Genomic DNA, 27339 nt, shown 5'->3' with positions numbered 1-27339 from the left:
CACACCCTATGTGTAAATTAGCATTATTGCTGTTATATAACTCTGGTCTATTTTTATTCTGCTCTGCAGACTTTAGTGGAACCAGTCATAAAATCAGAGAACATCTGATAATGTTTTTATATATGACCTTAAAATGACTATAAGATGTGAAATTGTATTATTTTCATTTATTTATTTGCATGTTTGATCATTTATTTATTATATTTTATATGTGGATTTATATTCGACTAGTTGATTTTGTTTGCTAGCTTAATAGCTTTTAATATATTTTTCTTCAATTAATTCTATTGTTCTAAAATTCAATTATTATTTGTCATATTGCTGTATTTAATCCTGATCATTAATAGTAATATTGTTTGCATTTTTTTATGTAATTAATAGTTTTCCTATTTTTCATTGAATTTATTGGCATTTTTTAATTTAATTGTAGTCCTATTTTTAATTATTAAAATAAATTAATTGTTTGATGAAGTTATTAATTTCTTGATGTTTTGTATATTTTTGTGTCTTATACATTTCACATTTATTGTTGCAGATTTTTCCATTCTTTCATGTTTTTTTTGTTTTTGTTTTTGTTTTTATATTCCCCAGCTCATGAACGGTTACTCACAATTTAATCAACCCTCTGAAGATTAGCTGAATATCGACAGAAACACATCACTAAACGTGACAAACATCATCAAAAATCTGAAATTTTTACCTGTGAGTATTATCTCAGAGCCTTCAAATTCATTTCCGTCAAACAATAGAAAGAAAATAATCAAAGAATTTGCTGAGAAATGAGTTGGAATTTTATTTTAATGGGCTAAAATGGCTTTTCACTGTGCTTCAAAAGTCACAAAATTGAAAAAAAATAAAATTAAAAAACAACATTGCTTTATGCTCTGCGTGCGTTTCCTGACTTCTCAAGTTCAGCTGTCTCCGTCGGAGCGCGCCTCCACTCACCCTCTTTGACAGTGTTGTCGCTGTGGCTGTTGGAGTGGTCGGGCATGTCCCGCAGCAGCGAGTGGTGGGAGTGCGAGTGCTTGGCGCTCAGGCTGTCGGCGTCTGCAGCTGTGTCCGTGCTGCCCCTGCGTGTGAATTTGCCTGGAAAATGAAACACAAACCGCGCGAGGTCAAACACGCAGAATCGGTGGTTGCAGGGGCAAAATGACATTTTCAAAATGGAAATCTTGACAGTCTTTCAAAAACCGAACTGATGAAAACGACGCAAACGAATGCAGACGGAGCAAAGTGACCTAAATCAGAACCAGACGGAAACTGCTTCCTCCACCCACCCATGATGGTGGCCTGCCAGCCTCCGCGGTCCAGACCTCGCCGGTCTTCGCCCAGGCCCGAGAAGCTCCCGAAGGAGAAGGTGCTCCGCGTGGGCGACACGTCCAGGTGGTCTTCGTGCAGCAGGAAGGGAACGCCCATGCGGCGCTGGCGCTTCTTCCCCGTGTGGTGGAACGGGATGGAGCCCTTTCTCTCACGGTCCTCCCGCCGGTTCTTGAACTGAAAGAGCAGATCGGAGGTTCCAGTCACCCGCCCGAACACCGGCTCCAAAGAGATCTCTCACCTTCTTGAAGATGTTCATGCCCAGGTCGGAGGACAGGTCGGGGACCGCCTGGCGGCGGAGGTTCGTCAGCGACACCTTCGCGAACGTCTCGGTGCTGAGAGATTTCCCTTCCTCGTTGCATTTGAGACTCATGTCCTGCGAGGAGCAGCAAACACGGAACGTCCAACATCTCCAAGGGAGCGCGTGGGAAGGATTCCGCGCGCTTCGCCACTTTTACCTGAGTCTTGTGCGTGTTGACCAGCGAGGACGTGGCGGCCACCATGGAGCTGCTGCGCGGGCGCGGCAGCGGCGTGACGAGGGGCTCCGGCGCCCGCTCGGGCCTCTCCTCCAGGATCTGCCTCAGGCGCTGCAGGTAGTACATCAAGGCCCAGTGCACGCCCTCCTCCGTCCAGTGCGGCTGCAGCAGGCAGCGCAGCACCGCCACGTCGAAGTAGGTGGCGTAGCGCGCCCGCTGGGCGAGGGACGGCGGCAGGCCGGCGGGGGCTGACGTCCTGGAATCAGAGAGGGGGGAGTAAGATGCTAAGGCATGCTCAGTGATAGAAGTAGCGCCACAATGTTTCCAACATATAACCTTCGAATCGGGGATTCGTTGGGGATTCTAGACTCTCTGGCAGCTTCTCGGCCGTCATGATCCTGCCCTACTTTTGCGAGGAAAGCTCCAAACGATGCAAATAATTTGAATATTTGGATGTCATGCATTGGCTTTCAAGGCTTGAACCACATTGCCGAACCAGAAATAAGTGTCCAAGGAATCACTGACATGACAAAAACGAACAACAGCACCCACTACTGGTCTGGCATGTGAAATACTTCGTATTCGGGAGAGAAAAAAAAAATGCGAAAACGACACAAATGCACTTGAAACGTTGTGTAAAAGGGGCCTTATTATAGTGAAATCAAAACAAGATAATGCACTGAAGCTTTTGCTGGTTATTTTTTTTTTTAAATTTTTTTGCATGTTATTTTCAGAAGCACTGATTGGTTTTGGACTAAAATTAGGATTAGGTTTCTAAAAAGCATGCGAAGCTTTGCAGAAGAGCAACAATTTGGCGAGTTCTCCTCCACAGCCCCACAAGTTACAACCAACCAATTAGAGTTAGATCGCAAACCAGCGCTGTCGTATTAGTCTGTCATCTACCGCTTCATTAATAACGCATCAAAGGAGGACGGTAAACAAGGGCAGAGCCCCCCCCCCCCCCCGAAGCATCATTGTGAGAGCAGCGGCAGGCGGAGAGGGAGGCTGAGCCTACGTGAGTCCACTATAAATAAGCCGGGAATGAAGGTCAGCGGCTGTGAGCCGCAGAGCGTTGCACACCTCTGCAGACGGTATTGATACCGCGAGAGAGAGAGGGAGACGGAGGAGGGCATTTAATCTCGCTCGCCTCGAATAAGTGGAGCAAGAAGAGCCGCTCGATATCTACATGAATCACTTGGAGAGCGGACAGCCGAGGGAGGCTGGATCAGGTTTCAGCGTCTAGCCGGAGCGCGTATGCTCCGCTCCGCTCTGCTGCCGCCGCTGCTGTTGTGACAGGTTGCCACGGCGACCCGGTGACGACAGCCACCCCGAGAGGCGGGCGCGGGGGATGCGGCAGCCAGCGGTTGCCATGGAAACTGCCTCAGCATCAGCGGGTCGGCGAGAGACGGGATGAGTAAGCTGCATTAAATCAGAGGAAACTGGTTTTATATATGCGTGCGTGTGTGTGCGTGTGTGTGTGTGTGCGACGGGGGAGAAAGTGAAGATTCAGATTTAGGAGTTTATGTGGATTAGATTATTGGATTAAGATCTGCTCATACGGGCCAGTTGCACATTCAATTTCTTCAGTCTAAATGCCGCAGATTTTCCTCCCTCCCTCCTTACATCCTTCCTTTCCTCTCAACCAGCGATTTACATACAACGGCTTCAAAAATCCCCGTCAGCAACGCGTAAAAGAAAGCAATTAATCTGCCTGGTGTGTGCACAGAAAGGATTATTCTCTCCTCCACCACGTGATCGCACAAAAAAAAAAAAAAAAACCCCTTTGGAGTTTGGTTATGTGAGGATATAACGGGCCGGAGGGAGGGAGGGGGGTTATTTTGATTCCCAGTCAGTCGGTGGCTGTCATGAGGGATGACGAAAAGCATCGGCGAGGCTCGTTAAGGCGGTCAGTTTTTGTTGGGATGAGGGCTGCGAGCATCTCGGTGCAATCGGAGCACGACGGCGGCCAAACCACGCCAGATTCGGCCAAAACCGAGACGGAGAGTCTGCCAGCATTAGACATGTTGACACATTACTTCAGCGTAATTACCCTGGTTATGATGGATCTGTGTGTGTGTGTGTGTGTGTGTGTGTGTGTGCAGGCTGCAGACGCAGCACAGGCTCAGAGCAGCGCATTACTCAGGGGAAGGAGTACGCAGAGCGCTCACCAGAGAGCGGAGCTGGACGGACGCCGCCGCGGGGCTAAATGTTTCGCTGTCAACGAGACGACGGCACCGGCTCCGTGTCAGCGCCGGGGTCGCTGGGAAATCAGCCCACAGCTGGCCTCCCCGGCCCCAGCCGGACGCCATGAAATCAGTCATTGATCCTCGTCTTACTGCACTGATGGTCAAACGCATCGCTTTAACAAAAACTGAGCCTTTCTCATTGTAATTCACACAATGTTTGGGAGTAGATAACCATGGGAACACATAATAAATCTACATTTTATGACAGAATTGTCCATCTGTAAAGAAAAATTAAATGCCATTTTGCTCCTTAATTTCCAATTCTTTCTCTTAAATGTGAAAATAAATCATAAATGTTATTATTCGAGCCATCTATTTCTTATTACCATATTCTTCCATTTTATTGCTTAATTTGTCATTACAAGTTTTTTTTAATACATGTGCACAACTATTAATTCTATTTTTTATTCTATATCTATTGAGATCATTTAATAAATCTTAATTGTTGATTTTATTTTTTTTAAAAATATATATTTATTCATCCAATGTAAATAAGTCTTAAATTTTTTTCATTAATTATGGAATATTAAGTAGTAAAACATGAATACTGTCACTATGATTTGTGTTCTCTCATGTTTGTTGGTTTCATCTATTTTAAATGTGTGAGTAAATGCATTTTCATGACACTTTTCAATAATCTAACGGCTCCAAATCCTAATCCGGATCACAAAGCTCCGCCTGCGCTGCGGCTCCTGGACAATTGAGATTGCTCACTTCTTCTTGGAGGGACCTTTGACCGCAGGTTGCTGGGAGGGCCCGCCCTTCTCCACGGAGTTACCACGGCGACAGCTCTGCTCGCCGGCCACCGGGGACGGGGACGAGGCGTCCGATTGGACGGCTTCGCAGACCACCTGGAAGCCCTGGAGGCGCGGACAGACGAGCGCCGGTGAACAACAGCAGAGGGGAGAGGCACTTCCTGAGGAGCGCGGGTCGGCTCCTGTCGCGACCCGCCATCGCTCCCCGGCGACTGCGGCTAATGAATATCATCATCCGGCCCCGGGGGGGGGGGGGGGGGGGGGGGAAGGACGGAGCTACACAGGAAGCAGCGTCTGATAAGATCGGAGCCGGCTCACCATGGGACCGGGGTTTGCAGATCCACAGGGGCTGCACTGGTTGTTGACGGGGGAGTTCCTCTTGGCTGGGAGGGAGAGAAGATTACACGTCCTAATGATCAAACATAAACAGATAAAATGCAGTGGAGAAGGGGGGGGGGGGAGATTGGATTTTTTAGTTTCTCTCTCTACCTGTGACGATGTTTCGGACCGGTTTGATGAGGGCGGTGAAGGCGGGGATGTCCGGCTGACGGTGCTCCCACATGGGCTGCCATATGACCAGACCGCTGGCCAGTCGGAAGGTCAGATCCGACTCCTGGAGAAAAGACGAATATATTCAGAGGAAAACAACCTTTTTTTCCCCAAAAAGCTGATTATGAACACACGTACGCTGATGACATCCTCATCTATAGTCACTTCTAGCAGTTTCTGGTGGTTTTCATCTCATTTATTGCTGTTAAATTTGAACTTTAAAGCAGGGGTGTCAAACATAAGGCCCCAGGGCCAAAACTGGCCCACAAGATGCTCCAACACGGTCGACCACAGAAACGGTCAAAATGTCAAAGATTTTTTTTTTGTTTTTTTAATAAACCTCTTAAGTGTAGCAGACACAACACAACAATGAAATAAGACTACCATGAAAGCTAGCAGTGTCAAAGCCATGCTATCAGGGTGCAAAAACACCCACAATGCAACAGGCAGGAGAAGATTATTGTATTTTGCACTATTGCAATTAGTTTTATGTTAAGTTTGCCGTAATTTTCTGTTGTAATTGTTGGATTTTTGTGAAAACAGACATTTTTTAATCATTGTATACCAGGATTTGCCAGACACATTGTTAGTTGAAGCCAATTTTATCTTGACTGCATGGGCCAGACCTGCGAAAAAAATGTCTTAATAGACTGAAAAAATTTGCATCTTTGAATGGGTGATGAAAATGTCTATATTTTACAAAAAAGGACAACAATCTCAACATGAAGTCAATTGCAATGGTTATATTTGAATTTTTTTACCATTTGCTTGGTAGTTTGGCCAGATTGGAGCCAATTGCAGGCCGGCTTTGGCCCTCGGGCCTCACGTTTGACACATTCACTGTGCAAAAAGGAAGCACTTCAAAGCCTAAAGAACTGCAACTTCCACACGGACCTTTATCCGGTGGATGAGCGGCGCGAAGAGGAAGACGAACAGCTCCACCGTGGCCATGCTCTTGTGGAACAGCTTGGCTCGGGCGTGCTCGTCGTCCTCCAGCAGCGAGCCGCTGTGCCGGGGCCCCGAGCCGCCCAGGGCGGAGCTGGAGCCGCCCGGCGACGAGCCCTGGTTCCCCACGGGCTGCTGCAGGAAGGCGCTGCTGCTGCTGCCCGCCGACCAGCCGTGGCCCAGGCTGGGCTCGTGGTTGCACTCCTGCGCCGCCTCCAGCAGCATCCAGTGCAGCGTGTGCAGCAGCTTGGTTTCGGCCACGCCCAGCTTGTCCTGGTGGCCTGTCGGGAGGAGAGGTCGGAGGTCAAGAGGGGTCTGGTTAGTGAGGTGATGGATGGACCGAGGGAAGGAAGGTGGTGATTTCTCACCTCCACTTAGAACAGATTTATACCCATGTCCTTACCCAGCTTGTTCCTGTTGGAGAGCAGGATGGAGGTGCAGTGCAGGACGTGGGGCAGCGCCGCCTGGACCAGCTCCCAGCGGGAGATGCTCTGGATGGCCTCCGACAGGGCCGGCGACAGGCCGTGGAGCTTATTCTCCACCAGGACTCGCTCAAAAGACTGTGGGACGGCGGCCAAAGGGAGAGAGACGTCAGACTAAAAACAAGCCTCTGTCTTCGAGCAAGGCAGCGACAGCGGCGGCTCTGTTCAGATCTGGAGAGGCGACATTATGAATATGACTTTCCGAAAGGATGTTGTGTGTGTGTGTGTGTGTATGTGTGTGTGTGGCACTCATTTACTAAATGCATAAGCAGGTGCATGAAAAGGTACAAACAGATTAACTCCAAAGGCTTACCACACAAGACGCCTCATACTGCTTCCCCAACTTAGGACGCAGAAACGCACTGGAAAAAAAAAAAAAAAAAGATAAAAATGTAGGTTATGTCATCAATAAGCGCAAATATGATGGGGAAAAAGGGGGAAATTGGGAAAACTTGAGGCAACAACATCGAGAAAATGGTGCATTTGCGCAGCATTTTTATGATGTAAATCCTTAAAAAAAAAAAAAAAAAAAAAAAATGTGATTTTCACAGGTGTGACATCGCGCGTCTTCTTCCTCCATTTACGATCCGAACACGGAACACCTGTTATCCGCCAAAACACCACTAACCTGGTCTGCCTCCACAGGAAGGTCTGGATGGGGAACGGGATCCCCTTCCCGCACTCCGGCTCGTTCTCGTCCAGGCTCTTCCTCTTCACCATGTTTCTGGCCGGAGCGCTGTTACGCGCGGCGGCTGCGGCTGCGGCGGCGGCTGGATCTGCTCAGGTGACCGCCGATAATCCGCCTCTTCCTCACGACATGACCGGCTTCATCCTGCGTAAAATGGCTGCAAAGAGTCGGGAGAAGGAGCGAGCGGCTGGTGGAGGAGGTGGAGGAGGTGGAGGAGGAGAGGAAGAGACGCTCTGATTTCAGCACCTCCCTCACCGGACAGCTGATCGGCGCGCTAATTTATCGGCTTAAAGACGCAGTGCGCGCACGCGCCAGATGTTCGGAACACAATTCCCTGGAGAGAACCGAATCTGAAAGGATGGAGCATGTGTGAACGGATTTGATTTAACACCACCACCCCGCGTTTTTTTTGTTTTTTTTTTTTTTTACATCAACAGGTAATCCGGATAAGAGCGCATCCCTCCAAAATTCTAATTTCTCTCAGTAAACATGATCTTTTTTGACCTTTTCCATTTAATTCTGCCAATTAAGCAAGTTCCACATGTTCAGCTTGGTTATATCTGTCGTGTAATATGCTTTTACCTAAAAAAAAAAAACAAAACCTGTTTTGGGAAAAATTGACATTGATTGATTGATTGATTGAATGATTGATTGACTGGCTTTATTTCGAAAACATTCCTAATAACTAGAGAATAATGGTTGGCATCACTCAACATTTTCTCAACATAAATACTTTCATTCATTTCTATAGTTGCTGAACACCAGATCTTTATATTTTCTTTTAAACACACTCAAATTATCGCTTTTCTTTAGATCCTCAGTTAGTTTATTCCATAAATCCACACCACAAATTGAAAGACAAAAGCTCTTTTTTGTCATACGGTGAAACTGCTTTTTGAAGTTTGAATCCCCTCTCAGATTATACCCTCCTTGCCTATTTGAAAACAAAACTTGTATATTCCCAGGCAATGTGTTTTTTCCGTGCCTTAAACGTAAGTATTGCCGTTTTAAATTTGACCAGATCTGGGAATTTTAATTCCTTGGATTCCAAGAACAGTCTGTTGGTATGTTGAAGGTATTCAGCTTTGTGCACAATTCTTGTTGCCTTTTTGTGAAGTACCACAAGTGACTGTAAGTTGCTGGGATACCTATTGCCCCATACCTCCACACAGTAGCTGAGTTATTGCATTACTAATGAAGAGTACAAAATATATCATGCTTTATGATATAAAAAAGGTTTAGTTTTGTTCAGTAATCCAACACTCTTTGCCAGTTTTATTTTTATATTTTTTTTGTGGCTTCCAGTTCAACTGTTCATCCAGTATTACACCTAAAAATTTAGTCTGTTACTCCTTCAATTTCGTTACTATCTATATCATCCGTTCCTCAGTTTTTGTCTTTTTGTTTCCAAATAAAATATTTATTGATAATTTGTTTAGCCTGAACCAGTGATTCAGATGTTAGTTCTGTCATTACATCATGCATCAGATTCCTTAATTGTTTTCCAGAGCATAGGATGTTGGTGTAGTCTGCAAAGAGTATAAATTTAATTTTTTTTTGGATGTCATACATAGGGCATTGGTTCTGAACCAATGACTATTGGTGTTTTAGATTTGATCACATATTTATCAAGATGTAGGCTACTTCCAACCCATATTTGATTTGTTTTGACCCATACAATCATGATTACCTAATTATATAGTACAGAAATAGAACAGAATTTCTTACAAAGGTAATTAATACCAATGTTTGATTTATTTCAAAGCAAAATAACCACTTTTTTCCACAAATTTATAGAATAACTTACAAGAAAACATAACTATAAATTCCAGAGGGACTATTTGGGTAATTCAGTCCAAAAACATTTCAAAGAAAGAAATTAATCCGTGCTTTTGGATTTTTTTTTTTAATCAAAAATTCTTTTATACTATGTGTATATATAGCACTGTATGGCGCAATTAAATCCAAATAAATGCAGAAATATGGTTATAATGTGGGAACGGGTGGGGAAAACAATACAAATAGTCCAACTTAATCTTTGAGGAGGCAATTTCACTGTTCTATGTTTAATCTGAGGTTACCTGCTGTTTCTTCAACCTGCTAATCCTCAGATTACCTTGTTTTCTGTGGTAATATTTACATTTCTCACACCTGATTCCTAACATGGTCCCCCCAAAGATGACAAAAAAAGCAACTCGAAGTGCAACAGAAAGAGACAAGAAATCAGTTTTTATGTTCTTTATTCATGTTGTTGTCGTCATCCTGTAGGAGCATTTGTCATCTCAAACATCTGAAAGTGTGCACACATCTACATGGTCGTTTTTTGTTGTTCTTTTTTTTTTTTTTTGCTTTTAAATACACTTACACAGGCAGGAAGGGAAGGAGGGAGGACAACAGAGGAGGCACAGAAAAACACTGGAAAGAGGAGGAAGGAGGAGGAGGAAGGAGGAGGTTCACAATGGTGAGTTTTTTTTTTCTATTTTTCTCTTTACGTCTGGGTGAGATCTAACAGTTGTGGGTCACTCCCAATCTTCTCTTTGCTTCGCGTTCCTGTTAGCTGCTCGTTCGTACGGAATGTTTTCATACTTTACACAAAAAATCCATTCAAACACAAGGATAGAAGAAGGGGGAAGAAAGGAGTCCCACAGTAGAATGCACCCTGGCCTGAAACAAAAAAAAAAAAAAAAAAAAAAAAAAAAAAAAAATTGCTCCTAATAGATCTAATTTATTTATTTTGCCATGCCAGCATAACAGCATCGTCGCTAACGTAGAAACCGAACGAGTTCGCAGAGGAGAAACGAAAGGAGGTTTCATCTATCAGGAAGCCAGAACATCAGCGATGGTTTTTCTACATTTAAAAAAAAAAAGCTTTGAAGAGCCAGAGCAGCCATGGGGAACGTACAAAACCGCAACCACTACAGTGACAGAAACAATTCAGCACATTATTCCATTAAAATCCCGCAAACAAACAAAAAAAACCAAAAAAAGTTGCATCTCAGCAAACATGCTCATCAGGGTTCTGGACATTTAGGCCTTGTTTACAAAGTTTTCAAGTGAAAATGGAAAACTTTTTGAGGGTCCGTCGACATGACAACAGTGCACGGAGTCATTGAGTGAAACTTTTTGAAAATGCTCACAATCTGTCTCCATGGAGACGGGCGAAAAATGCAACTTTTTGAAAATGCTCGGGCTCCATCTCCATACAAACGGAGGACAGTGCAACTTTTTTAAAAAAAATGCTTCGCCTCCGCGGAAATGGAGCAAGACGCACCTTTCCGAAAACTCTCTCGTCTCCATGGAAACGAGGGGAAAATGCAACTTTTTTTTAAAAACTCTGGTTCCAACGACGGGGGAAACGCAATGAACGTCCAGGTACTCAACAGTGTTCACGTTCATCATTACAAAAAAAAAAAAAACCCAACAGCACCCACTAGTGGCCCAACAGGGAAACTTACAGATTTCTGCCGTTTCCGTGGAAACTGCGAAACCTTTCTGAAAGCATTTTCACTTGAAACCCGGTGCAAACGGAGCCCAAGCCTCTCACACACACACACACACCTCATAAACTTCACCATCTCGTAGCAATATTTTGCACTCAGTACCTTTAGAAATGTTGTTCGGATGAGTTAAAAGTGTTTCCCCCATACTGGTTGGAATGTGGTCATAAAAAACAAAAAAAAAAACACCCAAAAAATCACTTTACAATCTTCAAACCTTCTGCATTCAATCGATCTACAACAAAACATTAAAAAAAAAAGAATAAAAAAAGAAACTGACGGGCTGAAGAGGGGAGTGATTTGTGAAGAATTCAGTTTTTTTTTTTTTAAAGGACTGCTGATGGACGAAGACGGTCGATCAACTACAGCCTGTTGGGGAGGAGAGTGTGTGAACTGTGTGTGTGTGTGTGTGTGTGTGTGTGTTTTGGGGGTGGTGGGTGGGTGGGGTGGGGGGTTTCTCACAGCTCATAAACCCTGCTTGGCCAGCGCGGCGGTGACGTCCTGGGCCAGCGTGGAGAGCTGGGGCGACTCCAGCATGTTGATGCTGCCGGCGGAGGACAGGCGGGGGGACGTGCCGCCCGTCTCCACCCCGGGGGAGTGGGTGATGACGATCTCCGCCCCGTGGTCCACCCGGGCTTTGGCCGATTCCCTGAAGGTCAGCTTGTGGCTCTCGATCTGGCGGAAGCAGGTTTCAATCAGTGTTTCTTCTCTCGATTTTTTTTTTTTTTTTTTTTTTTTTTTTTTTAGCAAAAGCAACTTCTTGTATCCTTTTTTTTTTTTAATTTACCATGATGTTGCCTCCACCGGGGGTGTGGCTGGCATTGTCCAGGGAGCCGATCTTGGCTTGAGCCTTGTCTTTAAAGTCCAGCTTCACATTCTCGATGCGCACGTGACCTCCCCCTGGAAAACGAAAGGAGAAACGCATGAAAACCTCCACGGAGCCGCGGCCTCATTCGTAAACGCTGACATCATTGGGTGTACATTGAATTTCATCGCGTTTTGAAACTAAATATTTTTGCAATATTATTTATTTCCCACATATGAGGTGTAATATTTTACATTTTCCAGTACATTACAATACACTGAAACGCAAATTATTTATATATTTTGCAATATATAGCAATACGCTTAAAGAAATATATTTGTAAATACATTTTCTTTTCGTTTCAGTAACTAAACCTGTTCAATAATCAGAAATACCTGCGGAATAAACCAGGTTAGTACCTGAAAACTGGAAGGAATGTCACACGTACATCTTCAACAATCAAATCCTGATCACAACAACTCACATTTTGTTTGACCAATAATCCGAGCAGATGTTGATCTGCTACAGACTCCCAGCTCTGCAGAAGTGAAACAATTTCTATAGAGGCAAGTTTGACGGGAGACCTGTCTCTTCCGAGTCTCTCGCTTCTGAGAACACATCACTTCAGCTGACCACACGCTGCCGTTCGCTCGGTTTGATGCCAGTGTCTCCACCAAATACCAATTTCCTGCCTCCAATTGACCAAATATGGTAGAAAGTGGGCGTGTCGAGTGTCAGATCCACCTGCGCAGCTTTCCAAGCTGGCTGTGATCCAACAAGGGAAACGTGCGTGCAGGTGTGCGTGCACATGGTTTTGTAAGTTTAAGCTTTTTTTTTTTTTTTTTTTTGGCGTACGCAGAATTTCAGCGTGTGTCTCACAGCATGTTTTACAAGCGAGGCTCCACATCTTCATCGTTTAAAGCAACAAATGCAGTCAATAATGCAATAGTTTGCAATAAATATGCCCCTTTTTTGCAGGTTAATCAGAGGTATGCAAAGTGTCGAGGACAGTGAAACTGCCTCAGTCATGGTTTTACTATAACTTTTACTATAATTCGATTGATTACATTATTGGTTGTTTTGATCGTTGTTTGAAAATAAACAGAAGCGATTTACGACATGTATTTACAGTGTAAATTCAATGAGTCCAGGTTAAAAAAAAACAAAGAAAATGTAGATATAATGAAGAATTTCATAAATTTTGGCTTTAATATGTGCTCAACTTGTAAAACTTGTAAAAAAAAATAACTACTATAATTACCAGAAACCCCAAAAATACCAATGACGGTGATATGAGACCCTCAAACGTGCCCACTTTTGAGTCCAGTCCTGCAGGTTTCACATTGTTTCCTCATGCCGAATTGTTGTTTTTGTCTCAGTAAAGGTGTCTTAAGCTGACCGTGTTGAATTCCATCGTACCTGGTCTGTGGCGGATGTTGGACATGGAGCCACATTTGGCCGTCACGTGACTCAAGTCGATTTTCTTGGTCTGAATTTGAACCTATGGAGAGAGAGAGAAAAAAAAAAAAGTGTGCGATGCTGTCGGATGTTTAAAGGGGGAGAATTTAACACTTCGTATACAAATCGAATGAAATCGCTCACGTTCCCGCCGCCTGCCATGTGCTGGATTTTATCCAGGGAGCCACATTTAGCCTGGACGTGGCTGAAATCCAGCTTAACGCTCGGGATCATGACCTGGGAACGACAGAGCGGGACTTCTTTTACACAAAAAAGGGCTACCTGAATAATCCCCTTTTCACTCCAATATCAAACCTTCTACTTCGGGAGTTTATTAGGATAAAAGGCATCTAATCCCTCCGGCTTTAATCCCAAGTGCAACATCGAAAACAATTCATCCAAACAGACAAGATGTATATAGAAAGGATGAACATGTAAAAGAGAGAAGGAGGGAAAACGGAAAAAAAAAAAAGCAGAGAAAGAAAAGAGAAAAGGCTTACATACATTGCCTCCTTTGGGCGTGTGCTTCAGATTATCCTTGGAGCCGCACTTTGACTGAACATGACTGAAGTCCAGCTTCTCGCTTAAAATTTGAACCTAAAATCAAATGATAGTAATAAAGAAAGACTATATGTGCCTCTTGTGGAGAAGTCCGCTGTGCTGGGGAGGGGTCGCTGTGCGGCTGCATGCATCTACGGTGACAAGGCGGCGTTCGGGATGGAGTAATCTACAAGTCTGAATGGAAGCAATGCACCAAATGCATGTGGATTTAAGGGGAAATATTGACTCAAAATCGGGTTTCTTGTCTCTAATGTTTGCGCAAATGACAATGTAGACCCCGAAATAAAGAAATTAGAGCAGCAAGAAAAGACAGGAGTGAAGGAGATGCTTTACAGCAGAATGGATTAGCTGCACAATCTGACTGGAAATAAAAATGATGTAATCCAACTGTGTTGATTGTAATGTTAAGAAAATACATAAAATGCTCTGTTTAGGGAGTCAATAGCAGAGAATAAGAAAGCAAGGTTGAGAAAAACACACACACGCACACACAGACATACACACATGTGGTGGGTAACCTATCTGTCCTTTTTAATTATCATTAAACAACTATTCACTCATTCATAAAAAAAAAAATCATCTTACTAATGAAATCTAAATTATTCTTTTATGTAAGATTTCTATTTACATTTTTTTTAATGAATGATTTAATTTAAAAAATCTACATGAACTGAAATGGAGCATTTTTGGTTTTATTGTTTGAAAACTTAATCTATATAAATCACTAAAATTAAAAATGCATCATTGGGAAGTATTTTCATTTATTTTAAACAGAGGCCACCATAAACGCTGACATCCTTTTTGTAAGTGTAGAAATAACTGATTTGTATTTATTACATAATAATGATAATAATAATAATGATAATAATAATAATAATAATAATAATAATAATAATAATAATAATCAGTAGCATTTCAGTTAAAATAATTTTGTGTTATATTCAATTGTTAAAACAATATCTTAGTTTATAAACAAATATTCCAATAAATATCAATAATAATAATGCATATAATATAAACATGTGTAAAATAAATGATTTTTTTTTAACATTAAAACACAAATTCCATTTTTTCAGCATTGTAGATTTTGGCGATAACACATTTTTTGGCCTAATCTTTGTAGCTCGTAGACAAAATCTTTCATTATGACAACCCAAAATGCTTTAAAATGAGTGAATCTAAACAAAATTAAGAAATATAGGTCTGAATCCCATGCTAAATGTAGAATATCGAGAGTAGCCGTTTGTAAGGAGACGCTTGTTTGCAGCTCGTGGCGCGACGCCGAGCTCAGAGGAAGCAGACACACAGTGACGGCCGGCCAGACGAGGACATGTGAGGAGAGACGTCTGAATGTTTTTTCACATTTCTTCAGCAGAAAGTGACACGAGGAAAAAAAATACAGTTCAAGGACACAGATATTCACTGTGTCGGAAAATCGGCAAAAAAATCGACAAAACGTTGCAAGAAGCAGCAACCTCACAGTTACATTAAGACTGATTTAGCTGATTTTAAATGGATTTTACTTGATTTGTCTTATTCTTTTGCTGCTACAGCCTCATATCACTCACACTTTGTGTAATCTGGTCTTACTATGTTCCTGTTTGTTATACCCTTTTTTTCTTTTTTTAAACAACTTTTTAACAGCTGCATATATTTTGCCATGTTTGAATAGAATATAAAATACATTGTATACACATAGAGATGCTAAATGCAGTCCTCATGTCAGTGCTGGATTTCAGTTTGAATAGAGGTCATCCAATTCTCCTAATTCACACAACATTGTCAAATGCTGCCATCGTGTGGCCATTATTTAGTACTACAAATATGAATGTGTCTTTTGTGGTGCAAATTTTATGAGACTCTTCAACTAATTTCAATTTCAACGAAAAAAAGAGGAAGAATGTTTAATATTTAACCTTTTTTGAGGTGATTTAGACTCCTAATTCCTCTTTAGTTTGGGTCTAAATAACCGTTACCTGTCCGCCTTTGGGCTGGTGCTTCAGGTTGGTGGTGGAGTTGATCTTGGACTTTACATTCTTCAGGTCGGGCAGAGGCTGATTGAGCACCTTCAGCTGCCTCTGGGCGGAGGACGGCGACTTGGGCGGGGTCCGGATGACGGCCACCTTCTTCTCCTGCAGGACGCTGAAGGACTTGGGCGTGTGGCTGCCCGGCGTGCGCGAGCCGGGGGTGCGGCAGGAGTAGCTCGGGGGCGTGCCGGGGGTGACGGCGGACGAGCCCGGGGTGGAGGCGCCGCTGCGAACCGACCGCGAGCGAGCCGAGTCTGTACCTGAGGATAATAAACCCATTATCAAAATAAAGGAAACATGAGAAATGAAACACTGGATCAGGACCTTATGATGACGGTGATCATATATGGACTATATATGGTCAGATATGTCCATATATAGCCAGATATGGTTATATATAGCTATACATGGTCTGATTTTGCAGTACTAACCAGAAAAAAAAAAAAAAAAAAAAACTTAAGGTGACAAAACTTTTGAAGCATTATGGGATTGTTTTTGAAGAATTAAGAATCCTGGTGGGGAAGACAAAGCAATAAAATCACCGCAGATGAAAGAGGAGACAAATAATGATTTGATCCCTGCAGATTATTCACAATAATGTATGAAAAAGGTAAACAGATGATTTTTTTTTGTCTATGGATGACACTCTATTCTATAAAAAAAAGAGGTAAATTATGGATTTCTGACTAATTCCATGGTTAAAAACCCAAAACCAAAAGATGGATGAACCAGTTGATGGGCGGCATGTGACGGGTCTAGTAGGAGCTACCAGGTGGTCTACCTGCCATACTAGGGGCTCTCCCAGACCTGCTGTCCCCTCTAGATTCGGTTCGGATGGCTTTGAGAGGAAGGGAGAAGAACGCAGAACCTCATGACTAAGGAGGGGAGTTAACTGGACAGTAAGGAAGAGTTTCCTGAAATTCAAGTGTGTGTCCTCTTACAGGATGGCCTGGAAGGGGTAGCGTCTTCCTGCTCGGCGGCGGGGATGTGGCGGGTCAGAGATTTCGCCGGCCTGGGGAGGGACGACCTCTTCTCCGGGCTGCGGTACGCTCTCTCCTGCAGGAAGACAAGAGTTCAAGATCCACACCACATTCACCGTTTCTTTCAGTCCCTGCCTCGCTCCGATGTTACCTTCTCTGCACGTTTCTTAGTCAGAGGGGATGGGCGGGAACATGCAGAGGAGGGGCGGACCTCACAGAGCTCCGCCTCTACGAGGGGGCTCCGTTTAAGGCTGCAGGCAGAGCCGGGACGGGGGGGCTGGTGAGCCGACCCCTGACGCTGCACCGCCATCTTTAACAGAACAGCCCTTGTGGGGCTCTGGACCAGGATGGAAAGGAGGCATGCAAGATGGAGGGATGAAGATGTGAGAAAGCATGAGAAGAAAAGTGATGATGCAAAATGAGGAGCATGATGTTCTTTTCTATACTCACACTTCTTCTCTGACGAGACTGGCATGCAAAGACAAAAAATTAAAAAGGAAGGAAAAAAAAGATGCAGACAGTCATGCAGAAAAGGAAGAATGATGGTAGCAGGCAGTGAGGCTGGCGTCAAATTACAAGCATTCAATCGTACTTACGGTGGTCCTCTCCCTGGACTGGTGGGCCACGCTCAGGGGCTGATGGTGCTCCATTCCTGATCAAAGAAGGATCAAAAGAAAAAAAAAATCAATAAGTCCAAACTGTAGTGATGAACATACACCAGCAGGGGGAGACATTTTCAAAGTGAGATACATGCAAAGAGTAGAAGAAGTAAAACCAGTTAAAGAGTTTGAATTGTGTTGTGACAGCAGACAGACGAAAGAGATTAGTAAAGCACCCGTAGAAGAGCCACAACGATTTAAAAACACACAAAATCATCAAAGAGCATCAAAGAAAACCAGATTTTGTGTTTTTACTGAAAAGATACACTCATCGAAAAGGCAGAAAAGAACATGAAAATGAAGCAAAAGCACAGAAAGTACTTTCGATATTGTGGACAAATGTGAGAAAAAAAAAACATAAAAAAGCAGCACATGATGTTTGCCAGCTACAATGCACCTGCTTGTTTCCTTCAAGACGCCATCAATAGAGAGAGTAAAATTCTCCAACTCATTTGGACCATAAATCCTTTCACACTCTCCATAGTTTAAAGCTTTGATTGTTTTCAGTTACTGAACAAAGGTACAGGGCTTCGCTTTCTCTCTCTCTCTATTCATGGCACCATTCCCCGGTGAAAAGTGTTCACCTGTGGCCTTGCGTCTAGCGGGGCCGTGAAGCAGAGCGGGCCTGGGATGCCTGGCCGCCGCTTTGGCTACGCTCTTTCGAGACGGAGAACGACTTTGGAGGGCTGACACCTTACTCTGATCAGCCCTCCTCACGCCTACTAGCAGAGAGGAGAGACAGGATTATACCAAGAAATACAAAGTATTTGCATCACATTTTGTTTCATCATAACAGTTCCTTGAACCTTTCTTTTTCTTCATCTCGTCTTTCGGTGGATGGTGGCTGGGTACCCTGCGGGACACTTTATAGTCAGAGGTCCCAGCACGGCCCCTTCCTCTGCCCGGGTCCCGTTTAGCGGGTTTGTCCACCACCACGGGTGTGCTGACAGAGCTCTGGGTCTGAGGAAGGGCTTCAATTTGCTCGGTCATGATACTTTTGTCATCATCTGCAGTGGAGAAGAATCAAATGAGGGCTAATCCATATATTCACAAGAAAAAATTTGGGTTTCAGCTTACTTTTTGTCAAAAATAATTTCATTAATAACACTGGGTACCTTGTGTTTCCATCCAGCCACTGTCTGTATCTAGGATGGATGCGTCCATTGAGGTTTCATCGTTGGGTGTCTGAGTACTCGGGCAGAGCACATTGGAAGTATCTTCCACCTCTTGACTGGTCTCTATGTCTTCATCCTCGTCCTTCAAGGTCATCTTCCCGTCATCTTTAACATCTTCAACCCTTTCACTTGGTGGACATTCCTTGACCCCTTCATGTTCTCCTGTTCTGTTTTGTGGTTCTTTCTCAATGTCTTCAGCTTTGTCTTGTTCCTCTGTTAGCTGTGATACCTCGTGGTCCGAGCATGGAGATAAGTGTGAACTGTCTGTGGCAGGCTCGCCATCGTCACTGTTTTGGGCACTATGACTCCATTCTTCTTCATCCAACGTGTGATCGCCTACCGTTAGCGTCACGTGCTGGAGCTTCTGCTTTTCCATCCCAACTTGACCTTCTTCCGGTTCTCCGGCATCTTCCATGATCTCTTGAGGCTCTTCAGCAATCTCAATGTCATCGTCCTCCTCATCTGCTTGTGCTTGGGGTATAATGATAACTGGAGAAGGAAGCTGAGGTGTTGGCGAGGCTTCAGGTAAAGTCACCTCCTCTTGCAGGGTCTGGACATCGGGAGGCTTTTCAGCATCGATATCTTCAATCTTCTTGTCATCCTCTTGTGCGCTTTCTTCTAAAGACTGACACAATATTGAAGGTGTGTTGCATCTTTCTTTAGATTCCTGATGCTCAGGTCCCAACATTTGCTCCTGAACGTCTGTTGGCCCTTCTGACTCACTATCTATTATCTCTTCTGGTAAAACTTCCTTCTTGGTCTCCAAGGCAGTGACGTCTGGGGATTTGGGCGTGGTGGGAGTTCGGGGAAGTACGCCTCCAGTTTCGGTTGTATTAAATGTAAATGAATTGTCTGGTGGAATCGGAGAAGCCTCTCTTGAGGGGTCTTTTTCAATATCTACTTCTGGGATTGCTTGAATCTTTAGGTCTCCAGGCAAGCCGGTCTCCAAGCGGAATTCACTGAGTCGGTCTTTGGAGCCAGTCATTGGGATCCGTAGGCGATCTGGTTTTATTCCACTTGGTACAGCCTTTTCAAGAATCAGGGAACTCTTGACTGGTGAATCTTTCTTTTCCAAGATTGGTTTTGGAGAGATCTCAGGGATAACTTCTTTAAAAACTTGCTGTGTTCTTTTAGGATCCTCCTCCGCCTCACCCTCCACAGAAGGGAATCGCTGGTGTGGAGAATCCCCCGGACTTGGCACATCAGCCGGAGAGGGCATGGGCCCCGAATACTCACTGAAGACGCAGTAGCCCAGTTCCTCCAGCTGGCTTTCTCTTATTACTCCTGTTGAACTTTGATCTGCTAAGGTAAGCTTGGCCAAAGAGCTCCCCACCAAAGCTGAAACATTGGCGGGCACAGATTTCCGTCTGAGGTCGATCTCCCTCCTCTCCAGGGATGGACGAGGTAGAGCTCCAGCCAGGTCCAACATCTCCGAGAGGCTTCCTGATTGTTCTAAACTAGACATGTGCTTATCAGAAGATGCTTCTACTCCAGGGGTGATATCCACGGTAGTCGGGGTCATCGAAGCAGCTCCAGGAGAAAAAGGGGCAGGGTTGTCCATGAGGGGGGTTGATGGATCCGTCTCTGATTCATCAAAGCTTCCACTAATCGGACATAAATTTCCTGAGAAAACCTTTGACTTATCTTCCTTTGTCGTTGAACCAACAGCAACATTCAGGGAAAGACTTCTTTGTTCGAATGAGATTTTACCAGAGGGTGTCTTGACTTTTCCCTCCTGATGGTCATCAAGCCTTTCTTTCCCTCCACTTGCCTCTGCATTTTTGCTAAGCTCATAATAGCTCTGGGTATGTGGCGGCGACTCCTCTTGGCTTTTTGAAGATGTCTCAAAATAGGTTTTCAATCCATCTGTCTTGTGTTCTACTGAAGAATCCGATGGGACTGTTGGCTCGATTGATTCGTGCTTCTGCTCCACTTCCTGGACATTATCCGACGACGTCTCATGCAATTTATCATCACTATCTTGATTCTTATTCATCATTTCCTCACTCATCGGTGGTCTTGATTGACTCAAAATACTGTCTACCTCAACATTTGATGAATCCCCTGTTCGTGGAGTTTCCTTTGGAAGTATGTGGCTTTCCGGATCGTCTTCTACTACGTCCTCTCTGGACCGATCGGCTGGCCCAGTTGAGGAGAGCTCTTTTTCTTTCACAGTGGGAAGGGGAGGTTCATTCGAGGCAAATTCTTCCCCATGGGGTTCATCTTCTTTGGTGTCACAAGACGCCTCACCGCCGCCCTCTTCTGGCTGGGCTGGGAGGTCGAAGGATACTGTACAACTTTTGTGTTGAGTCACATTAGCTTTCAAGCTTGCAGCATCCACAAAAGCCAACACAGCCAAGCTGAGGCTGCCTGCACATAGATACAGTAGCTCTCCATCAAGCAAAACACACAGCACAGTGTATTTTGTGGCAGGCCACAACAGCACACGGGGGGGAGGGAGGGTCACAGCACCTTAAGGTAGCGTGCAGAACTGGAATGAAGGAATGAATTGCATGATGTTAGATGACAAGAAGTCATGGCACACTACTAGAATGCATTCCTATTGCAGGATGATGCAGATTAACAAAGATCTGGCAACCTTGTGATAAAGCAAGGTGGATGTATTTGACATTTATTAATAATAATGGTTTGGTAATGAGTCCCCTATTGAATTAATCTGAGATTAAAGTGATGATCCGTTGAAAATGTTTCGGTATTTTCATGACAATAGGAAAACACAATTATCCATTGCTTTGTGATGAAATGAAAACACATACAACTGAAAACAAACAATGTATGACACACGAAAAAAATACATATCTGAAGGCCCCATTCGGGAGGGTGTTGTCAGAAAGTGTCTTCTTCACACATTGTCCCCGCAAAACCCCCACACAGAAAATAGTCAACTGCTTCTAGCAACACTTGACAGTTTCAGACAGCGATATTTGCATTTGCAGAGTAGCTGGCAATACAAAAAGTGCAGGGAATGATCAACTACAACATGGTTGATCAGGTGTTTTGATGTCACTCCGATGAGAAGCGAATGGTTATGTTTTTGGCATGAGAAAGCACAAAATGCTATGTCACGTCGTTTGCACATGTTCAGGAACTTGAAGCAAAAAGCTGCAGAAAAGTTGGCAGCAAAAGCCATAGAGTTGCAAAACACTTTGTTGTTGTACCATAAGGAATCATGCAAAGAAATGTCAGTCTCACTCTGGTAAAACCAGACACACACACACACACACACACACACCTCTTTGTGACTGATGACTTCCTCCATTGTGGGCCTCAGGTGTCTGGGCCTGCTGGCAGCCCAAAGCCTGGGGCTCTGTTAGATAATCTGACTGCTCTAAGAGCAACTCTCCTGGCTGCTCATGAGCCACTCGGTCCTCTGGAATCTCCTCCTCCTCAAACTCTATTTTGTCTTTGAGCGGGGGACGGGAGACACATGGATGAGAAATGGAGGGTGACAGGCTTCACATGAGTTACAGGACACTTTCAGATGGGATGCAACCAACATGTTTCCACAATGTTACTCTCGATCATGGGTGTCAAATACAGTCCGATTTCATCTTGAGTGAGTCAGAACAGTAAAATACTGCCGTCATAACCGATAAATGTAAACTTTGCTGGTGATGGAAACGTCTGTTTTGATTGATAAATCAAACCATTCAAATGAAAAATTCCAAAAACCTCATAAACCTCATAAAATCAATTTTACAGTAGAACGTCCAAAAAAAAAAACAAAAAAAAAAAAACTCCACCAATAGTTGGAGCATTCGGGTTTGAGGCTAATTTGATAACAATAAGTTAGTTAGCTTAAAAGAATACTCTGAAGATTTTGAACCCACGCCCTATCTCTATCGTTTACAAAGTGAGATAAGCCCCTAAATACTTTTTTTGTGTCCGTTAGTCCAGTGCCTGGCTAACAGCTGTTAGCATCGTAGTTAGCTTAGCTCAACTACGGCAGGTGAAGAGGAAACAGAGCCAGACTGAGAAAGTGGACAAAATACTCCTTCCAGTGGTCCAGGGAATGGCGAAGTAAATCCGAATGGTTATAAAACTTTTTAAAAGACGTGTTTTCTTTTCAATCCCTTAAAATAGCGTTTTGATACACACAAAACTGAACAAGCATAGTGCGCTGCGGAAGGATATACCACGTGCACAGCGGCTGAGTCTATGCTTCTACTGCTGTGCTCCGGTATATCCTTCCGCGGAGCACTGCGCATGCGCAGGTCTGTGTGGATCAAAACATCATTTTAACGGATTGAAAAAAAAAAATACATCTTTTAAAATGCTTTATAACCATTCGGATTTACTTCGCGTGCTAATGCGTCATCCCCTGGACCACTGGAAGGAGTATTTTGTCCACTTTCTCAGTCTGGCTCTGTTTCCTCTTCACCTGCCGTAGTTGAGCTAAGCTAACTACGATGCTAACAGCTGTTAGCCAGACACTGGATGAACAGACACAAAAAGGTTTTTCTGAGCTTATCTCACTCTGTAAATGATCGAGATAGGGCGTGGGTCCAAAATCTTCGGAGTATTCCTTAAAATGGCAGAATCAACAAAATCTCAATTTGAGCCTCTGTGTCGTTTGTGTCAACGTCTCTTGAGAAATTAAAATAAATAATTCAATAAATGAATACATTCTCCATATGCAGATGATGAAGATGTCTATAGTTTAGCAAAAAAAAAAACAAACAAGACAGAAAACGGCGACAATCTCAACATAAAGCCAATTTTAATGATACCTTGTGGTTGAAAATAGAGTGAAATGTCCAGAAACTGTTGTATAATAGGTGTTTTTACAAACGGCTTGGGTTTGAGGCTAATGCTAGCCGTGTTGTGTCCACTACTCTTAAGAAACTTGTTGAAAGCAATAGCAATGTAGCAATGAAGGGGATAGAAAGCATCTTGTTGTTTGAGGCAATTCCTTTAATTGAGACTGGTAATAATCTTTCTACTCATAGTGGACAGGTTAGTTAAGTACTCCATTACTTTTGTGTGACCGACACAAATCCAGATTGTTTTGGCTTCACTTTGAACCAGAGGGTAATTTACCCTTAATTAAAGCTTATGACTCAAATGCAGTGAATTGCTTTAACGTTCAACATTACAATTGTTAAAACTTTCTCTGAAATTCTGAAGCTTAAAAAAATAAAAAAATAAAAAAAATCTCCCAAAGGCAATTTATAAAGCATCAACCTCAAATCAGGGCTGTCAAACAAGAGGCCAGTGGGCCAAAACTGATCCACAAAATGCTCAAATCTGGACAAACAACCAAGCACCTTAAACATATTTCTCAAGAGCAGCGGAGGCAACACAACACAACCCTGAGACTGGAGCTGAGATATCAGGGATGCTGCCATGAAAGCTCGCTGCCTTGTTGCTATCAGATCAAGCCATTAGTTAAAAAAACAAAAAAAATACCCATAATGCAACAAGGTTTTTGTTTATTTTGGAGATTTCACTGCATTGTGCGACATTAAAATTGACTTTATTCTGAGATAGCAGTTGTACAGTTTTGTGAAAATAAGACATTTCCATCATCTGCAAAGAAATAAAAAAACTTTATAGTTTAAATTTATTATTGTGGAACAATTTTACCGGTCTGGCAAAGTCAAGATGAAACTGCGCTGAACTAAATGTGTCTGACACTCTTGCACAAAGTGATTTTTGAATTTGGTGATTGCATGCAGAGGAGAAAAAAAAAAAAACAAGTGGAAAACATAGAGGAAGAAGTGAGTTAAAGGGAAGAAGAGGAGATGCTGAAATGGAGAGGAAGGGCTCCAGTGGCAGGTTATGGGCTCTGTGTGTTGTTCTTTTCCAGGATCTATGCTTGGAAACTAAATCGAGGTTTAAACAAAAAGCGGCATGCTGAAGTTGGAGTGAGAACGTTCGGCATGCACAGCTCGTCCTGTGATCCAACGATAAGGAGCAGGAGAAAGAGGAGGCCAGGCTGCCGTCGGGTCGTTTTTAATGGAAACATCCGCGGCCCCTCTCAACACCATTCACACCGTCGTCCTGGAGTGTGTATCAAAGCGTGTGTACCTTGTGCCACGGGCCCAATCTGCTCAGCGGATGGAGAGGGGGGAGGGGAGGGAGGCAAATTGGCTGAGTCATCCACTGCTAAGGGAGAGAGAGAGAGAGAGAGAGAGAGAGACAGAGAGGGAGACACGGGGGGTGGGTGGGGGTTTGGGGGTATGGATGGGGAGGAAGGAGATGGGTGCATTTTGAATTTTTTAAATGCTGCCGCACATCAGAGGACCTCCAAACCTTTTTTGCGGAAAGCGATCGCTCATATTGCCTCTGACAAAACAGCGTGGACCCGACGACGCGCGGAACTTTCAGTGTGCTTCGGATGTCTGTTTACACGGCAACGGCGGCGCGCTAACTGCGCCTTGGAAACATGAAACTTTTCTAAAAACCCCCAAAAAACTGGTTTGGCCGATCACGACCAGTGAATGGTGGCACGCGTCCCCGCACATACTCGCCGCGCGTCCCTACCCGTCGTTCCGGGGTGCGCGGCCGCCCCGCCGTGGTACCCGTTCTCCCGGTAGGCCGAGCCGTAGGTGGAGTAGCCGTTCTGGCCGTTCTCCTGGCCGTTCTCGCTCCAGTGCTCCTCTGGCTGCCGACCGTCTGCCATGCTGGGAAGAACCAGGGGAGGGGACGGGTTGAATCTGGTGGAGGGAGAGCGAGAGAGATGAGCTGAATTCCCGCTGAATGGTGTAGTTCACAATTCCGTCAGCAGAGGGAGACACGCGCCAGCTCAGGCCGACGGCCTTTGTCTTCGCATCCACGTGCAGAGACCCATAAATTGCCACCAGTTGTGCTCTGATATTGTGCAAATTTGAATCAGAATCTGCTTGTGTGCACAAAATGAATTGATCATAAAAAAAAAAGCAACCAAGAAGGAGCGAACGCGTGTAAAATATGAAATACATGTCACTCTGCTGCACTAAATGAGAGGGGGGAAAAAAACCAGGTTGAACACACCCTTTATTTTCCCCCTCTCCACCGATAAGGAGGTTGTTACCGTGGCAACCACAACTGGTCTTATGGGGGTCCGGCAGATGGGTTAGACAGGCATGCCCCATTGAGATGAGAAAAAAAAAGACCTATGAATATCCTCACAAATCCAGACAGACACTGCAAGTATCAAGAGTCTCATCACGCATGCACGCTCGTAAGCGTAGCGTTTTAAATAAGATCGGCAGGAGGGCCGCCCCGCGCCTCGCAGCCCCGCTAAACAGGATCATTATCGCCAAGGCAGCTGCAAGCTAATTTCACCAGGAAAAAAAATAAATAAAAAAGACACAGTCAAAGCCCACTCCGGTCTCATTCCCTCCCTTTATCCTGCTGACCTTTCACCTCCTTTTGATCTGCATCGACAACCCTCCTCCAGGTACCCTTCTCAGGGATTACCGCTTCACGTCAAGTTACAGCATCGTGAAAACCGGTTTTCGTCTCTAGAAATCAAACTGATTTCAATCAATTAACATTTTTTCTTTACACAGATGATAAAAATGTCAATATTTAAAAAAAAAAAAAAACTGATTCATTACAACAAAAATGACAACAATAGCAACAAGAAACCAATTTTAATGGTGCAAAACAGTGAAATTTCCCCCCCCCCAAAAAAAACTGTTGCGTTATGGGTGTTTTCACAAACAGCATGACAGCTTTCGAGGCAGCAACACACATCTCACAGCCGTAATTGCTTTTCCTTAGATTTTAACAAAAAAAAAGGCTATTTAGTGATCCCCCACAGTCCACAAATGGGTGTTTGATTGTGTACTTTAAGTAAAACATGCAGAAAGAAGCCCTCTCTACAGCAGCAGACCTCCTCCTTTGCCACTCCCTCTCTCCGTCTCCTCTCCCTCCTCGCGGCGCTGCTGCGCGACGACAGCGATCGGGGCTCATGTCTGCCAGGATCAGAGGGAGGAGAGAGGAGCGCCGACTCGCCGACTCGCACTCCAAACTGTCTGAGGCTGGCAGCTCAGCCGGAGTCTGCTCCCAGCTGTTGCTAAGGAAGAAAACTGCAGCGCCGTCCGACGGCCGCACCGTGCCGACGGTGCTTCAGAGTCGCGCCGGCCCGCTTTACGCTGCGATACGACGCCCGCACTTTCGCACGCCGCCCCAATAATAAAGGGTGACGCTGCCACGAGGGCGAGCTGCCTCGTTGCTGACTTGTGTTAGCTTCAAAAAAACACCCAGAATGCAACAGTTTCTTGGACAACTCACTGAAATGAAACAGGCATTTTCCATCATCGTTGTTAAAATATAGACATTTTCGTCATCTGCGTAAAGAAAAACACGGATCCGAAATGACACGGCTCAGACCTGTTGGTTGCCTCCCGAGCAATCCAACGTGTAAATTCAATATCTACGGATGTTTGGGTTCGTCCTCTCCACCAGACTTTGCTCTCCAGGCACGTCCCGTCATCGCTAACGCGATCTGACGCGGCCCTCTCTTGTCACCCCCTCTTAGCTGTTTTCCAGCCCGTTGGAAAGAAAAGGACGGATCTGCATCTTTCCGAAAGACTGAGTCAGGACGCACTTCGCACCGACGGGGAGACGGCAACACTTTCGCTGAATAAAAAAAAACAAAAAACAAACATGAACTCCTGACATTAACTTTCTCCATTTCATCGCATGACAAGTCAAAATCTGTCAGATGCGATCGCACGCTGTGTCTCACTTATCAAGGTGTGGCTCA

At 44.3% G+C, this 27339-nt stretch overlaps 2 protein-coding genes across 19 annotated transcripts in view; both read right to left on the bottom strand.

The window, feature by feature from the left end:
* Nucleotides 1-7596, bottom strand: part of unc80 (unc-80 homolog (C. elegans)) — a 35236-nt gene extending 27640 nt beyond the window's left edge. For 17 of the 18 annotated variants that reach the window (XM_030086287.1, XM_030086289.1, XM_030086295.1 and 14 more), the window contains exons 1-12: nt 7593-7596; nt 7399-7528; nt 7084-7132; nt 6692-6848; nt 6238-6569; nt 5284-5407; nt 5113-5177; nt 4754-4899; nt 1776-2049; nt 1559-1693; nt 1278-1494; nt 946-1086 (exon numbers count right to left, since the gene is read on the bottom strand). In XM_030086287.1, the coding sequence (XP_029942147.1) occupies nt 946-1086; nt 1278-1494; nt 1559-1693; nt 1776-2049; nt 4754-4899; nt 5113-5177; nt 5284-5407; nt 6238-6569; nt 6692-6848; nt 7084-7132; nt 7399-7490 (1732 nt within the window). In that variant the 5' untranslated portion in view covers nt 7491-7528; nt 7593-7596. Of the gene's footprint in view, nt 1-945; nt 1087-1277; nt 1495-1558; nt 1694-1775; nt 2050-4753; nt 4900-5112; nt 5178-5283; nt 5408-6237; nt 6570-6691; nt 6849-7083; nt 7133-7398; nt 7529-7592 lie in introns of those variants that run through there. The other variant, XM_030086302.1, reaches the window with a different exon arrangement.
* A 3653-nt stretch (nt 7597-11249) lies between these two features.
* The window catches only part of LOC115384033 (microtubule-associated protein tau), a 33853-nt gene continuing 17763 nt past the window's right edge, over nt 11250-27339 (bottom strand). The window contains exons 3-14 of the mRNA XM_030086307.1: nt 25128-25300; nt 24672-24749; nt 21874-22044; nt 17383-17438; nt 16748-16862; nt 16588-16644; nt 15756-16066; nt 13723-13815; nt 13363-13455; nt 13180-13261; nt 11743-11855; nt 11250-11630 (exon numbers count right to left, since the gene is read on the bottom strand). Of these exons, the coding sequence (XP_029942167.1) occupies nt 11421-11630; nt 11743-11855; nt 13180-13261; nt 13363-13455; nt 13723-13815; nt 15756-16066; nt 16588-16644; nt 16748-16862; nt 17383-17438; nt 21874-22044; nt 24672-24749; nt 25128-25300 (1552 nt within the window). The 3' untranslated portion in view covers nt 11250-11420. The remainder of the gene's footprint in view (nt 11631-11742; nt 11856-13179; nt 13262-13362; nt 13456-13722; nt 13816-15755; nt 16067-16587; nt 16645-16747; nt 16863-17382; nt 17439-21873; nt 22045-24671; nt 24750-25127; nt 25301-27339) is intronic.

Source organism: Salarias fasciatus (genome assembly GCF_902148845.1).
Source record: "Salarias fasciatus chromosome 23 unlocalized genomic scaffold, fSalaFa1.1 super_scaffold_20, whole genome shotgun sequence".
NCBI classification, from domain to species: Eukaryota; Metazoa; Chordata; class Actinopteri; order Blenniiformes; family Blenniidae; genus Salarias; species Salarias fasciatus.
This window is presented reverse-complemented; position numbering and strand designations above follow the sequence as displayed.